Raw genomic sequence first — 15,517 nt, forward strand, 5'->3', positions numbered from 1 at the left:
GCCAATGCCAGGCCTACTGACATGTTGAAGTAATGGGGTTGTGGGATATTTTAGGTAAGTGAATGTTTGTCCTAACAATCGACTTCGAAGGAAAAAAAGGTTTTCATAGTCTAAAAGTAATAAAATAATCTAAAGTATCGCAGTGTTTGGTTTTTGTCTCCTCAGTACCACCACAGTTTTTCTTAGAATGTCTCTTATCTGTTTCAGATTGGGATTAACTCTCGGGACAGTTCAACTCCAGTATTCCTAGCTAAGAATATTGCTGGACACCTTTTGGGTTCCTTGCGGACTATTGGGTCAGTTGCTGTGGGCCAATATGGTAAATGCATTATGCCTTAGTGTTTCATACTTTTTTAAGAGTTGATCCTTTCTCTGTCCAATAACAGATTTAGTCCATGTAACTTGCTGGTAGAGTAATGATGCAATTTCCTAGGGGTAAGAGTGTTCCAGTCCTCTCCAGCAGCTACTAGCCTGAACTTCATTGGAGGCCCTGCCATTCTCCTGGGTCTCATTGCTATGGCCCGTGATGACCACACCATGTATGCAGCCGTCAAAGTCCTGAACTCCATCCTGAACAGTAGCCCAATGAGTGAAAAACTGATGAGGCACATGCATGGATACGAGGTAGATACTCTTTTGTTCATTCATTCTGATTATAGTCTCTCGGCTGGAAAACCTTATCCCAAAACCTATCGACGGCAATGAGCCAAGCTGGCTATTAGCACTTCTGGTTGGAACTTTGTAAGTTATGAGATCTTTGAGGGGGATATAGGATAGTGCTCTAAATCCTGTGCTTACAGTCGCTGGGAACCTCTATAAGAGTATATCTGCTGATGGGAAGGTCAGCACAGATGTCTCTTGGTCAGACATGATCTAGTAAACTGAATAAGCCAGTTCAGAAGATTTGTGAGTGACCCACCCTTCAACTTTTACCAACACACTTGGTCGCTCCCACAAGATACCACTGCTCAGGCAGGTCTGCTTCCTCCCCTTGGCTCATCCAGCCTAAGATTTCTCATTACAGACTGCCCAGTGTAGGGTTGACAATTAATTCCTATGGCTCACTCTTCACTGTGTATTAGGAATTTGTGCTGATATAAATAAGTGCTGTCTGTATTTCATTGATTAGGTCTGTCCTAAATTCATCTTTCAAACGTGAAATCTGCTGACTGACTGAAGAGTTTGGTTGTATTTAAGCACTATATATGTAATGTTGGATGGGTTAAGGCTCAAGTGTGAAGTTTCAGTTCAATGTCATTTACATTGTGCTGCATAGGCTGAGCAGAGTCTTATGGAACAGAGAAGACTCTAACAGAGATGGTTCCAGATGATACTCTTAACACTAGGGTTTCATGAATGATTTATTATAAACTTTCTATTTTCCCAATTTGTGAATTGTTTATAAATTGATCCTGATTCATATGAATATATTTATCATATGTAGATATTGCTTGCCCAGCCCTTTCTTGTGGGTGAAAGCCAGCCTTTAGATTGTGTACTAGCTGTTCCTTTTGACTTTGTGCTAAATAGCATTCTCTCCACGTAACTGATCGTTGTGTTGCAATGGAGTGGTTTTGCTCTTTGTTTGGCTGTCTGAATCTTTTTTTTTAAAAAACAGTCAATGAATAAAAAGGTATCTTTATGTATTTTCAAACGAATGTCGTCTTCTGCCAACCTATTCAAAAGGTAGTAGCTTTCTGAATGTTTTTCTCACTGTATCATGAATTAATTGAATAATCAAAGATAGACTCAGTTGAGAAACTGACAGCTTCACACAAATGTCTTTCATTTGAAGAGGTCAACATTAATTATTTTTTTTTAAGCTGTCACTATTTGCAAGCAACTAAGAATACATCCATGAAGAAAACCTACTGTGGTTATTTACAATTATATTTGTATGTTGCTTTTTGTAAATTCCATTAAACATACTATGGCATGTATTTTGCTCCTGTTCAATGCCACAGTTGTCAAACTCCTTCAAAAACTTACCCTTTCACTTACTGCACAAAATTTTATGCCTAGACTGAAATCCTCGCTTTCTTCATAATGCTTATGTAACATGTATGTATGTATGACTACTACAGCCAAGTAAACTGTGCATTTGTTTTGAATTAAAAAAGTGTTGTATGTTAGATTACATATACAGATTGATACTTAGCAGATACTTATTAAATCTTTTTTCCAGTTGCTGACATATCTACTGAAGAGGAAGACACAGCTGTTAAACAACAGGATTTTACAGTTAATGTTCTCCCTAGTGGGCACAGCTGAGCTTGGCTTTGAGTCTTCAGTCATCAAAAATTATAGTGCATTCCAGTACATTCTCTGCAACTTTGAGGTAAAACTGTTGATTTTAATTTGTGGGTTTTGGCTGTATTAAAGATGGCTTTATAATATGAGGTTTGTTCATAGGACCTCCTGGATCAAATATTTGGATCCATGTCACCTGAGGAGGTGGTAGCTCCTGGAATGGCAGGTCCTCTGTCACCATGGCTCCCCACTGTGCCCTGGTGCAGTTTCTGGAGTGCTTCTGCAAACCCTGAGTGTCTGCTCCTCAGGAGGGCTAGCTCAGGAGCAGCACTGAGGGGGGATTTCCCAGTGTCTGCAGGTTGTTATTGCAAAAACAACTGAGAGTTTATGATGTTATCCTCCTTGAACTACTTGTAATTGCTTCTCTGCCATAGGTTACTGTCCTCTCAGCTCAGCAGAGCAGTAAAAACTCTGCTTTCCCTTGTCTTTCAGCTTTGGATGAAAGCACCAGAAAATCTTGACCTTGCTCTTTTTTCACATCTTGTGGAGATCTTGCAGTCCTCCAGGTATACAAGCTAGTGTTTGAATCAGAAACATGTGGGACAAGCTCATCTATAACCTCCATGAAGCTGGAACTGCGAGGTGGATATGAAGGGTCCAATCCTAGTTGGAATTAGTGGATTCTGGGAGTGAATCATTCCTATATTGCTCTTTCAAGGCTGGAGTTAGTGATTTGGTCACCTTCTGAGATGACTGTGGGGCCAGACTTGGGAAAAGCTCTCTGGTGACCTGGTTCACATGGAACCGCTGCTGTACAATGAAAGTTTAAATGTCTGCTGGGGAGGGGAAATTTGAATGTTTGAACTGAGTATGAAATAATAATTGACAAAAAATAAATTATAATTGAAGTTGTGTTTAAATCCAAAACACAACCCAGGAAGACTTTTTAATAACAGTATACTTTCTTAATCAGCTGTATTAGAACTAAATGTACTTGAAGAGACATAGCATGGCAGAGGGGCTGAGTAGAGCAGGATGCTAGATTCCTCCTTTGCAGAGCTGTGTGGTGTCCTTTGCTGAGTTTTACAGGAATAGCATTTATTATCACCAACTCATGCTTGAAAATTCAATAACGTTGCTTTCTTTGAACGCGATGAAATGCAGGAGTTTCTAGGGGAGAGGGCAGATGGGAAGGGTAGAGAACAGAAAGAAATCTTCAGATCTCCATTGCTGACACATATTCAATTTGTCTGACAGTGTTTGAAATGTTGCCAAGGCAACATTAAAAGCCAAAGGTTCAAAGTATCAGTGCAACCTGAGAATCCTTTTAGCTGAAACCCAGCAAATTTGGTTCTTTCCAGTAAAAGCTTTTAATAGTCCCTCTGCTTTTTTACAGAGATGGATGTCAGAATGCTGCAGTTGCCTACCAGGTGCAAATGGTGTCCAAGATCACTTTCCTCTTCAATGATCCTGAAATCAGTAACTCCAGAATCACTGTGGCCTGCACTATTCTCTCCCATCTGTTGCAAGGATACTTTAACACAAGGGATGTTCTCAGGTAACCTTCAAGTCTATAGCTTTTTCTCAGTTTGCAGATGAGCTATACTCCTGCCAGTGTTGGAGAGAGCTCTATAGTACACCTTCCCTTGCTTCGTCTTTGGTAGGAGCCCCCCCAGATCTTTGTCAACTTCAGGATCTCCACTGATGGAAAAACTCTTTCATGCCTTCAAAACAGAGTTCAATCCAACCTTATATTTGTGTTAAGGTGGGTTGGGTGATGACCCTTAGAATGACGACACAAAGAGTTCTGCTGGTATGACTGGGACTTCTCAAAGTCTGTGCTTAATATTTGGTTTCATTAAAGCCTGCCCCTAAAGTATTGCAGTCACTGCAACTTCGCCCCAGCCAACTACATGCCTAATCCTGTTGGTTTGGTTTATATCCCAGTAAATCCCAGTAAAGGCTTATATCCCTTTTTGTTCTTGAATTTCAAACAGTTAAGATATGTTAGCCAGAATTTCATGAGGCAAAGAACTTAAATCCTTGTTTGCTTTCCACAGAATGTAAACACCGCTCCGTTTTTATATTCCCAATCTAGTTGGGAATTGGCCTGTAGCCTATGAACTGAGGAAGGTCCACACAGTGCTGTCTACAGCCACCTAACATTAGGGAAATGCACTGCTCAGATGGCAGCTCTTTTTTTAAAGCACTTTGTCCAAATAAAATGTAGAAACAGAGTTGCATGTCAAACCTGTGGTCTCTGCAGTCAGCCTTTAACTCTGTTGAAGAGTACAAGCACCTCAAGTAGCTACTGCGGAGTAAGCTAATGTGTGAACTTACTTCTTGACAGCTGTTTTGTGGAATTACGTGTATGTATGTTCCTAGCATGGGCTTGTATGAGTTAGCCTATTCTTTTTTCATGCAGGTGTGAGTAGTGGATTTAGTGTATCAAAATTGCCATGTGGTAAGAAGTGTGAATGAGCATTTTTCTTAAAATATCAAGATTTGTTATTCCGTGGTAATTTGATTGGTTGTCAGTAAGCACCCATGAGGGCTGAGCGAGTGGATCAAGACAGTCCCTATCCTTCCAGCTCCAGGACAGCAGAGACTATGGCGGGCTCTCATCAGCGCTGAAAGGTGCTGGGTTTTCTGATGGTCCCAGACTTTCGACACATCTAATGGGAATTGTTGCATGGACTGTTCCTGCAGAACAAGTGGTGTTCCGTCCCTTAGGAAATGTCCTTCTTGTGGGCAAGAGGTTATGCACTTTCACTAAGTGTGTAGAGCACATTAATCTGTCTATTCTTAGAACCAGGTAATGTGTTAAAGCAAACTACAGATGAAAAGAGATTGCCAGTCCTCCTCCCTGAGTACCTGCTGAGGTTTCTCTGCTCTCTTCTGTGTGCTTGGAAACCGAGTGGTGATAACAGTGATATGAGTGTCACAGGCAGTTCAGAATCTTTTGTATGAACAGGGTGCTTAACTCAGTGTTGCTTTCTTCATGGTGAAAGACCTTTAAAATCAAGAGATAAAAAGAAAAAAATGTTTCCATAGCAGATGATATTAGATATTACTTGCATTTGTAGATAGATGTCCTTTTTATTTGCTTCCTAGTTTATGAACTTTTGCATTCCTATTTCAACTCTAATTCTGCAGCAGTTAGAATTTCCAATCGTTGTTGTTAACAGTCATCATTAATAAGTATTGAGATTTGCACATAATCTCAAAGTAATTAAATAAATGTGTGTCTTTCTGCTGACCAAAACTAGTTCCCTCTTTCTTTGCAAGGATTGGATTGTTCCTTGTTTACACTTTGAAACCTTCTTCTGTGGATGAAAATCAGATTTGCCTAGACAGTGTGGCTGAGATGCCCAATGAAGGTGAGGAGCTACCTTTGGTGCGTGTCCTTGATAGATAGCTAAAGTACTTCCCTTCTTCCCCAGGGCATGATGAACCTTAAATGCAACATATAGCTTCTGCCTCCAGTGGCAGGAAGAGATACAACTCAAATGACTTTATGTGGAAAGGGACAGGCTACATTGAGGTGACCTGAAATTGTGGGGAAAACTTATATTGTCACAAAGGGCTGAGGTGAATAACAGTGAAGTGACAGTTACTGTGTATATATCCAGGAAGGCCTGACCGGTTCCAAGATCCTCCTCCTGCTAAGCAAGATCTCCTTTTGTCCCCTCTCTGCTAATAAGCCAGCGGTACTTTGGCTGCATTTTCCAGAGCCTACACAATGTTGTATTTCACAGATATGCACAGAGATGAAGACCATTAAATTGAAATTGCCCCAAAACTAGTGTACTGAGCTGTTACAAGGAATAAAATTTCACTTGGCATCTTGGATTTTCTGTGAACACTTTGCTACACTTACAGTTCTACCAAATATGGAGCTCTGCACCTTTTAAAGACTGTGTGTATAAAATATCTGTGAACTTCTAGTCGGCTGGCTCTTTTATTGTGGCCTTTCAGTTGAGACTATATTGGATATTGCACCTCTAAACAATATATTATGTTAAGGACACACTGATAACTGTAGTTTATATATATATATATATATATAGACATCACAGCTAGGCAATACAAATCAGATTGCCTGTTTACATTTCCCTGTCTACTTAACCTGAAATTGCTTCCTGTGGATTATTATTCAACGTGTGGTCTGGATGAGTTTTGAGTAAAGAGAGGACTTTGACAATGTAAGCACTGGTCACTTCTGATTTTAGCAGGAATTCTTATGTCTAAAATCCTGATGTCTGTGTCTTTTTACTCTACAAAAGACTGATATAAGTATTTCCACTGGGCTAATCTGGTGCAAACAAGGTTGTTCATCAAAGCAATGGAACATGTGTTTTGTCTCTTCATTACTCTTTATTACTTTCTGATATTTGTAGCCTTAAGCCAAACATCTGGAAAGACAATCTGGCTTCGAAACCAGTTACTGAAGATGCTGTTAGATGTAATGAGCTCAGAAAAACTTCATCTGTCCTCTGAGTAAGTAGAAACAATTTAGGAAGGCATAGGTAAGTGTCTCTATTCTAGATTTCCTCTTTGCTGGTGCTCGACCAGGACTAAACATGATGAGTCTCAACAAAATAGTAACTAAGAGCAGACTGGATTCAGAGTTATTTTTTCCAGTGGCTTATCTGGCATTCCCACAGATGTGTGATCAGACCACACATCTGATATCTATTTTGAAAAAAAGCTTAATTTTTTCCCAAAATGTCTCAAAGAAGGAACTTGGATGTTGCTAATTCTTCTGCATTGCAAGGGTTGAAGATGTCTTTGAAAATAAATTCACTCTAATGTGGGATTACTCGCATCCCTCTATTGGACCCATGAACATGCAGTTACTGTAGTTCTACCTTTTATAACTGAAAGGCAGAGTTCATAGTGCTGGAATTTTCATCAGTTAACATATCTTGGACTTCAAAATTTAAATCAGAATTTTTAATTTCATAGGTTGAAAGATCTCATCTGATCACTACATCTGTGATGTAGTTGACCTCAGTTATTGATACAGGCTCTCAGAAGAAGCTTCATGTAAACGAGCTTTTTTTGTCTGACAGTAATATAAAATTGGATTTAGTGGAAATTAAGTGGCTTGAACTGTGTGGATGAGTCTGTTGTTAAATCTTTGTAACTCTGTTTTGCGGTATGCCTTTATTCAGATTTTTTTCTAGAGAAACTTGAGCTTCTAAATCATTCAGAGATAATGTTAAATAAAATCTCCTTTCTGTCTTCCACCATGTCTCCTTTCACGTGTTTTCATTTCCCTGTTTGTCCTAGGGAACAAGAGGAGACGTTTTTGGCGCTGGGGCCAGACTGGTTTCTGCTGTTTACACAGAGCTACCTGCACTCTAGCACGGTTGTGCTAGGAATCAAGCTACTTCTGTGTTTCCTCCACAATCGTTTACTGTTGAACAAATTCAAGGAGGGGATAGTAGCTGGGCGCTGGCTGGAAAATAGCTCTGAGAAGTTGAGTATTCTAATGGGTATGTGTTGGTTTAATGGTTCCAAAACAATCCCTTGATCCAGCTCAGTGATAGAAGATCACTGATGTAGGTGATAGGAGAATTCCCACTGATCTCAGTAGACCAAGAATTGATACTTTCTGGGGCTAGCTTGTCCTAGTACTTCAGCTTTTCTGTGCTGAAGAGCGGAAAGCATTGCTTCTCCCTTGGATGATAGTTGACATTTCTGACTACCCATTGCAGGGAGACAGGCCTTTTTGTCTTGCATAAAATCAGGCTAGCTGATAAGCCTGTGAGGTGTTCAGATGTCGGCTTGTGCCCTGATACCTTCTATTTCTTTAAGATTTTTTCACCTTGCTTTTTGATAACTTAGACCTGTGGTTCTGAGAAAGGGAAGAGAAAGGAAGAAGAATTCAGAAATAAAAAATATGTAGTAAAAGCGATAGTAGGAAAAAAATATCTGTTAGCCTGAGAAAGTTTTGTAAACTGTTGATATTGCAGCATAGCGGAGTACTGAGTGGCCTGGGACACAAACAAATGAGGTTAAAGTTGGGTCTGTAATCCTTCCTCTGATATGGCATTTATTTTTACATACTACTTCAAAATGTTTTCCTTTTCTTTTCCTTTAAAGATAATTTAAAAACTCGACCTCCAGTGCCTGACAATGGCTCCTTCTTGATTTTTGGGTTTTCTGTGTTGCAAAGATGTCTGACTGATCATGTCCACATCCCTGAGATCTACTTGCTCGTGGCAGGGCTCTTTCTGGCAGCTCCACAGTTTGAGCCACCCGAAGCAGCCAAGGTATGAAAAAAATAGTGGACAAGCGTGAAGCTGCTATTGCTTTACTGCTTTGGCATTTGTAGTCATTTCTATGAGAGGATTCTCAGGCAAGTTAAGCCTACTTAGTTTTTGTATTGGTTAGTTAAACTTTCCAACTTTAAAAATTAAGTAAATTAACTTAATTTAATTTGTGTTTGGAAGAAACTTGTTCATGCAGGTGTTAAATGCTATTTAACTATTGTACTTTAAAAGGTAATTCAGATTAGATTCCCTGTCTGTTCTTACATTGTCAAGACTCATTAAAATCTCAGAATTAGTGGATTTGGATACTTTCACCCAGTGTCCTGAGAAGCCATAAGGCATTTTTGCTGTGGCAGTGCCAAAGGTACATTTCAGAAGAGGACAATCCATTCCTGTTATCCTGGGCAAACACATTTAATAGGAGAGCGAGGAGCTGCTAGAGGTGAAGATGTTTTGTTTTTTTTTCTGATGTGAAGATAGCAGGCATCGTTCTTGATGTATCATATATAATTCCTATCTCTTCTTGAAACATCTCTCCTGTTGTAGAAAGATCTTGAGTCTATGTTGCAGTGGATCTTGCAGAACCACCTTACAGAGAATGTCCTCAAAATTGGGTTGTGTGCAGAGGCAGCTGCTTTACTGCTGGAAATGGTTAGAGTCACTGTGGACAAGGTAAGCTTTTTGTTCCAAGGACAGTGCAGTGTGAATGGCCCCCTAGCCTTCCTCTGCCCTCACAGGGCAATACTGAACGTAATAGTGAGCAGGGACTTCAAAGTGTCGACACAGCTATTGGCCTGGTTGTGTTACATAGCAGATGATGTGATGGGCTCATGTTTAAGAACTTCTGAACACAGAGATGGATCTTACCTACTGCATTACCCACTTTGTTCATTCGTGATGGTGAGGATCTGCCACCTTTCTGACTGGGCGTATCTTCAGTCTACAAGCTAGGAGTTGGCTGCTTGTGCCTTGCCTGACTTCTCTGTGGCTGTGTCATGTTTGCTTAGTGGCTTAGGAATACCTAGAGAGGAGAAAAGATGAGCTTATATGAGTGAGAGGAATGCTGCCTTAACTAGATGCACATTTGTCTGTGTTCAGCCTATTGCAGATGCAGAAGCCTCCTGGGAGGTTGCCTATCCAGGGAACGTTATCCAGTTTCTGTGCTTGATCTATCACAGTTATACTCAGGACCCTGTCTGGCACTGTCCTGACTTCTTGAAAACTTTGGCTATGGTTGCTTTCCATTCTGGACCACCCAAGGTATGTGCATCTGAGCCAGCACAAGCTCTTCAGATCAGAGGTGGGATGCTAGGAGGAAAAATCAATTTAAAGATTATGAGTTAAAATGCATTACTGTCTGCTTCCACAGGGAGGCTCTGAAGGCCTTTTGAGTCCTGATGGTCCAGCCATTGCTGAAGGGAAAGGCTGTGTTGATCCCTCCTCTCTCCCGCTCCTACCACACCCTGCCAAGAAACAAGTGTGGGATTTTGTGCGAGTCCTCCTGATGGACAGTCTTCTCAACATTCCAGCAAACAAACAAGGGCATCCGCTTGAGCTGCTTCTTGAGGTCTCTCTTGTAATCATCAGGCTTTGCTGCTCTACCTTGCACTGGGGGTTGAAAGGACAGGAGGTATCCTGCTAGTGGCCTAGTGAAAAAACTGCAGTGACAGAGGTGTATTCAGTCAGCACTTTCAAGAGTCTAGGATAGGGCTGGGATTCCAGCTCTCAGAGAGCATGCACTACATCCTGGCAAGTCTGGACAGCCTATTTAGTGGAACGGAATTCCATCCTTTTCAACAATGAAGAAAAGCCTTTTCTGCCTGTTCTGCATTCATGTGAACTAAGAAAATGCTGCCCCTAGACAACAACAAAGGCATTTTTCAGGCAATATTTAACATTGAAGTAAGGCACGAAAAAATTTTCCTTTTTCCTGAGTAATACCTGCTTGTCATTAGAGCAGCCCTTGAATTTGTTGAGAACAGAAGATTTCACATGGAACATTCCTGCGTACTGCTTTTTGAGATAACAATTTCTTTTCATTGCTCAAATAAACCAAAACCAACTGTCCCCACTTTTAGAACAGACTAATAGAAACTGTAGCAGCTAAATCTGGATTTATGGATTTCAAATACTCAAAGCACCGGAAAGAGTCAGAGTAGTCTGAGAAAGGGAAAATGGGAAAATTTAGGCTTCAGCTCCAAATTATCAATAGTCTAGGTGTCCCAGATGTGAGTTCTGATGCAGATTTAGCTTACCAATACAAATAGTAATGAACATAAGTTTGACTGCAACTGTTATGAGGTAAATCATCTTGTGGAATAGCAGTTCCTTAAAGGTTTTTACAGTAACATCCCAAGGCTTGTTACAGTTTAAAATACATGATGGCTTTTCTGACTATCCGACTCCTGAGCCTGGTGAATGGACCTGAAATTCCTTGAGGGCAAGTTCTCTTGGGAACCACCTGTGAACATAGGTTCTGTCCCTGTGAAAAACTTCGTTTGTGTTCAGTGTGCAGAGGGCAACTGTGATGGCTATCAGCTAGAAGGAGTAGACCTATGTAAGATTTCCTGTTTTCCCAGCTAGGTTATGAGGTTTTGCCATCTTATCTGCTGCCCAGTAACTGTGCACACATGCACACTTGCTGAACTCTGTATGAGAGGTGCCACGTTGCCTTTGCACGGAGGAGTACACCAGATCTCTGCATTTACATGTTACTGTGGATTAGCTGTCACTGATAACAGCTGCTGCAAGCTGAGAAGTTGCATATATCCACACCAAGGTCTAAGGTGTGCATATGAGGTGGAGTGGTTGTCCTTACTACTTTTGTGCTGTTTCTCCCCTCCTCTTCCTAACACGGTGCTTAGGTGTTTAAGGGAAATGTTGGGCATTTTGAATTATCTTGGGTAATACTGTCTCTTGTAATTTCTACTTGCTGCTTTGACCGAAACTTTTACTGAATCTGGATCTTTGACAGGTATAATCTGACAAAGATCCAATGAAATAAAAAGCCTTTGAATAAAGGCTGAAAGTGAATTCAAGTCTGATTTCCTGGCTGTTTTTTTTGCTGTACTAATGTGTATACGGTTACTATATAGGCTTATCCAGAGGATGCCACCGCTGAGCAGAAGAGACATTTTCAGACAAAAGTTTTGCTGTCTGCTATGGACGTCTTCTGTGTTACCAGTCAAGGCGAAGGGAAAACAAGACCAAGAGGTGGGTGGTGAGGATCAGATCATTAGCTAGCTGGTATTTAGCATGTACCTGTAATTGCTAGAAAGGTTTGGAAACAGTAGGTGGAAGGACAGTCCAGCTCATCAGGCTGTAGGCCAGTTTACATAAATTACTGTAGTTTTACCATTTTTCTAGAGAGCCTCTTCACTTATTTTCCCTCTTTTTGAGAACATATTCTGAACATCAAAAAGGGAGTACTTATAAACTTAGGTTTATCCTTGAGCATTTTTGGAAACAACCCTGATAACTTAGTTGTTGCTGCTCTCCTTTCTGAGTCATTAGTTGAACCATGGTAGTCCTTGATGGTTGTATTTTAGTGAGATTGGTTCTGTCCTTAGCATGGAGCCATCATTTCCAGTCTGAGTAAGGTATTTTTGCTAGACCTAGATTTTTCTTAGATTTGTCCCAACTCTGAGACATCATGGCATGAGACTGTTCCTTCTCAGCTCTGGGAACCTCACATGTTGTATTTTTTTTTTTTTTTTGCATTTCAGCTTCTTTTGGAATAATCAACTCTCTTGCATCCTTTCCAGGGAGCAGTGAGCCTCATGGCACTTCAGAATCAACTGCACCTGTATCCATGATGAATATTGCTTATTTTGCTCAGAAGCTGATTGAAAAGCTGAACAGTAGAATGTTTGCTGCTGACCCCAAGCAAATCCTGATCTTCATTGCGAAACAGATTATGGGGGTGAATCATATGAAATTTTTTTCCAACTGTTATCAACATGTTGTAATGTGCTGTTTGACAATGAGGTCATGATACCGCAATTCTCAAAAAGATGGTTGTAATCTATTTGGTGATTGTGATTATTCCTGTTTTCTTGCATGAGCACATAATGGCTCTAAATGACAATCAGAGCTAGATGGTGCAGCTTAACAAAGAGATAGCTCTTTTGTGTCACTGTCTGTTGGCTATGTACATGTTGCTGAACAGGAATAAATTAATCTCTTCCACAATTCCATGGACTTCAGCAGAAATACAGAAAAATTGAATTTGTATCTAACAGGTTGTTCACAGGAATTTTGCTGAAATAAGTTTGCAACAGCTTAAATTGAGAGGAGTGGATCCTTGGGGAGAGACTTCTTTGAGGAAGCCAAGTACTCTGCTGTTTTGTGTTTTCACAGGTCTTAGAGAGCTCCGTTTCTCAAAAGGAAGTTTTCCTCAGTGCCCTGTACAGCTGTCTAAACAGAGCCATCCTATACTGCTTATCCAGACCACAACAATCGCTGCCTGAACAGTTTAATGTCCTGAACACTCTCAATGTCCTGCAGGAGCAGTGGGACATTATTTTTGCAACTTACAATTCAAATAATAATTTTGTCGTCTGCCTAATGTACTGCCTTTGCCAACTGAATTCGGGCAGGTACAAATGTTCATCTCAGTATAATGTTTGTTTACATCTCTGTGCTGTTATCTATGGGGGTGGGTGCAAAGGGGGAGATTTCACAAAACTTAGGCAATATCCATTTTGGGGAATCACTAGAAGCTGAAATTGAGTTGAATTCAGCTAGACTAAGGACTTCAGATGTAGTATACGTACTGTATCCTGCAGGTATTTGACCCATTGGACTCTGTGCCCTGGGAGTTTAAAGCACCATTCTGTTTTAAATAGGGCAAACCTTCCACTCTTATTTGGTGTCTGTTGAAGTGGCAGAATAAAGCCACTTGGGGAAAGATGGTTGTTTTCCTCATAGACTTTAAAAAATGAAAAACAGCAACAGAAATGTTTTGATGTAATTTTTTTTTATCATTTAATTTGGAGGAGAGGAAGGTTACTAATGTGCAATGAGGAAGGTTACTAATGAGGCAATGGATTGTCTTTCATCCAGAAAGCGGAAGGGATAAACTGTTCTTCAATCAGAAGACTATTTTTTTCCTTGAAATACTAGTGAGCAGAAAATTTCCTACCATGTCTCTTGTACAGAGGCAGACTAGCATGTCTGTTTGTAGGTGTAATAAGAAAGGCATAGTGGATGGTAATAACATAACACTTAATTCCATTTTTTTCATTTTGAAAAAGGTGTTTCATTTCAGAGACATCCAGACAAGCTTGCATGTTTGTCTAAGCAGAACCCTTAAATTTGCACATAGTTTTAATTGCTACTCTTTATTAACCAAAACATCTGTGTGTATCTGTTTTGCTCATCCAGCATTTCCAGCAGCTTACTTGCTTTCAAGTAGTAACTGCAGTTAACAAGCTTGAACTGATTTCAGTGGAGTTGGCTCACAAGCCCATCATTAAAATGAGAATCTGGAAGTCTTTCTGGGATGTGGGCTAGAATCACTCCACAAGCATGCAGGTGGCCATTCTCCGAGACATCTGCATGGACTAATTTAGGGAGATGTTTTTTCTGATCCAGCAGCTATTCTTGTGGGGGTACGTTTAGAACGTATTTAAAACTGTGCATGGATCTTGTGCATTTTTATGTTATGGTTGTTGTTACTTGAATCTGAGCTGCAAAGTCCTGGTCGTACTGAAGTTGGGAGTTTTGCCTTTGTCTTGGATAGGGCTAGAACATCCATACCCACTCTGTTTGCTATTCTTACAGGTGATGTGTCAGAGGTACTCTTGCTAATGTAAGCTGGGGAGTTATTTTGGACAACACTGTTTTGTCAAAAGAAGCAAGCATTGGCTAGTAGTTTATTCAATATAATGATGTTTGCTGTTCCCATGAAAGCCTTCTGTGCTGCTTAGATGGTCTGAATTGAATACAGTATCAGATCAGAAATGAGCAGCAATTCCAGAGGTCTTTTCTTCATTGTTCTTATTCCAGTCAGATAATAATTTCCAGGTCAAAACTGTTGAGATAGGGTAAGGATTGTTTGTATGTAGCAAAAGCATAAATATTTAAAACAAAATAAACTACAGAAGTGTTGGTATTATGCAAAAGCCAAACATAGCAGATCCAGGTAATCAATATTGCGGTATTTAAAAGAAAATCAGAAATAAAAATGGCAACTTTTCATGACAAAGAAATTTGACTCACCCAGGTAGTAGTGCCTGTTTACAGTTGAAAGAATGTAGTATGTTACTAGTAGTTATATATAATATATATACTATTGACAGCACTTCTGTGACCAAGTCCATGTTGTCTGGGTGCCTTAACTAAGCCTGTCGCATTTATTGTAAGTATTACCGATGTGCTGAAATTCCTGATGTCTTTTACCCACTGACTGGTAAATTATCTGACACACACCCCAAAGTGGCACTAACTCTTTTTGGCTGCAGTGATGTTCTCAATTATACTCACATCTATGTGACATTAACATCACGGTGCTAAAGTCTTCAGCTTTTTTGTGCTGAGTGCTTTATAAACTGAATGAACAATCATTGGTGCAAAGAACTCAGTCTAAGTAAGCAGTTCAGGTGTAGGGTACGGCAAGGCAGTGTTTCCCACATAATGGAAGATACTTCTAATGAAGAAATTCAAAGCAAAGAGACAGCATACAAGATGCTCGGGGACGTGCAAGAATGCTGTATGCAATCTGGCTACGCCAATACAGCCCTGCGTTTCAGATAATTGAGATGATACAGTGCACTAAGAAGGGCAGGGATAAGGCACATACAAGAGTGATCCATAGGATCTTGATGAATGCTCCTTGACTTTGAAAACCTGACTGGCAGTGGTTTATTTCCCGCTTCCTGTAAATTCTTCAGTATCAGGTGATTAGTTTAAGTCCTCAAGCCTGGGGATATTGATTTACTAAATTAATTGAGTAGGAGTGGATATATAGAAATTTATATTTTTTA

General features: G+C 40.2%; 1 protein-coding gene across 3 annotated transcripts in view; it reads left to right on the forward strand.

The window, feature by feature from the left end:
• WDFY4 (WDFY family member 4) overlaps positions 1 to 15,517 on the forward strand; it is a 161,983-nt gene that overhangs the window by 62,029 nt on the left and 84,437 nt on the right. For all 3 annotated transcript variants that reach the window (XM_074591165.1, XM_074591164.1, XM_074591167.1), the window contains exons 22-36: positions 208 to 319; positions 434 to 624; positions 2,186 to 2,338; positions 2,743 to 2,816; positions 3,647 to 3,808; positions 5,539 to 5,630; positions 6,651 to 6,750; positions 7,546 to 7,751; positions 8,362 to 8,531; positions 9,078 to 9,203; positions 9,630 to 9,791; positions 9,901 to 10,098; positions 11,627 to 11,744; positions 12,296 to 12,453; positions 12,891 to 13,129. In XM_074591165.1, the coding sequence (XP_074447266.1) occupies positions 208 to 319; positions 434 to 624; positions 2,186 to 2,338; positions 2,743 to 2,816; positions 3,647 to 3,808; positions 5,539 to 5,630; positions 6,651 to 6,750; positions 7,546 to 7,751; positions 8,362 to 8,531; positions 9,078 to 9,203; positions 9,630 to 9,791; positions 9,901 to 10,098; positions 11,627 to 11,744; positions 12,296 to 12,453; positions 12,891 to 13,129 (2,261 nt within the window). The remainder of the gene's footprint in view (positions 1 to 207; positions 320 to 433; positions 625 to 2,185; positions 2,339 to 2,742; positions 2,817 to 3,646; positions 3,809 to 5,538; positions 5,631 to 6,650; positions 6,751 to 7,545; positions 7,752 to 8,361; positions 8,532 to 9,077; positions 9,204 to 9,629; positions 9,792 to 9,900; positions 10,099 to 11,626; positions 11,745 to 12,295; positions 12,454 to 12,890; positions 13,130 to 15,517) is intronic.

Source organism: Larus michahellis, chromosome 6 (genome assembly GCF_964199755.1).
Source record: "Larus michahellis chromosome 6, bLarMic1.1, whole genome shotgun sequence".
In the NCBI taxonomy this organism is placed as follows: Eukaryota; Metazoa; Chordata; class Aves; order Charadriiformes; family Laridae; genus Larus; species Larus michahellis.